Genomic DNA, 1,010 nt, shown 5'->3' on the forward strand with positions numbered 1-1,010 from the left:
CAGGTGGCCCAGCGACTCCCCGGACAGAGCCGTGAGGTTGCAGCGCTCCAGGGTCAGCTCCTCCAGGGCCAGCAGCCCCGCGAAGGCGCGGCGCGAGATGAACACCAGGTCGTTGTCACCCACCTCCAGCCGGCGCAGGCTGTGCAGGTCCTGGAACGTGTAGTCCAGCAGGATGACCAGCTTGTTCTCGCTCAGGTCCAGCAACGTGAGGTTGTCCAGGCGCGTGAAGACCCCGGGCGGGATGAGCTTCAGCTGGTTGCCACGGAGACGCAGGACGCGCAGGCGCGGCAGGTTGGCGAAGGCGCCGGGCTCCACGTGCGCGATGGCGTTCTCGCTCAGGTCCAGCTCCTCCAGCGCGGGCAGCGCGGCCAGGTCGCCCGGGTTCAGGCAGCGGATGCGGTTGCGGCTGAGCTCCAGCAGGCGCGTCTCGGCCGGGATGCCTTCGGGCACGGCGGTCAGGCGGCGGCGCGTGCAGGCCACGGCGCGGGTCTGCGCGGTGCACTCGCAGCGGGCCGGGCAGCCTCCAGCCGGGGGCGGTGCCGCAGGCAGCAGGAGCAGGGGCAGGCTCAGGACGCACAGCCAGCAGGTCATGGTGCGGAGCGTGGGCCTAGGGCCGCGCCACCATCCTCCTGCGCACCTGCGGGCGGGCGAGGAGCGGGCAGCGTTAGCACCGTTAGCACCGGGTTCCCCTCCGCGGCGCCTCCGCACCCAGCCCACCCCTAACCCGCCCCAGCACAGCGGCTGGCGCCTGTAATCCCAGCATTTTGGGAGGCTGAGATGGAATAATTGCTTGAGTTCAAGAGTTCCAGACCAGCCTGCCCAACATAGCAAGACTCCCATCTGCAAAAAAATAAAAGATGAGCCGCATGTGGTGGTGTAGGCCTGTGGTCCCAGTTAGGAGGCTGAGGCAGGAGGATCACTTGGGCCCAGGAGGTGGAGGCTGCTGCAGTGAGCTATGCTCGTGCCACTGCACTCCAGCCTGGGCAACACAGTGAGACCCCTGTCTCTAC

The 1,010-nt window shown here is 67.9% G+C and overlaps 1 protein-coding gene across 1 annotated transcript in view; it reads right to left on the minus strand.

Moving 5' to 3' along the window:
* Positions 1-591, minus strand: part of LOC105552003 (chromosome unknown open reading frame, human C19orf35) — a 28,589-nt gene extending 27,998 nt beyond the window's left edge. The window contains exon 1 of the mRNA XM_011997479.1: positions 42-591. Coding sequence (XP_011852869.1) covers positions 42-591 — 550 coding nt within the window. The remainder of the gene's footprint in view (positions 1-41) is intronic.
* Positions 592-1,010: the final 419 nt, after the last annotated feature.

The sequence above is a fragment of the Mandrillus leucophaeus genome, unplaced genomic scaffold (assembly GCF_000951045.1).
Source record: "Mandrillus leucophaeus isolate KB7577 unplaced genomic scaffold, Mleu.le_1.0 Scaffold54, whole genome shotgun sequence".
In the NCBI taxonomy this organism is placed as follows: domain Eukaryota; kingdom Metazoa; phylum Chordata; class Mammalia; order Primates; family Cercopithecidae; genus Mandrillus; species Mandrillus leucophaeus.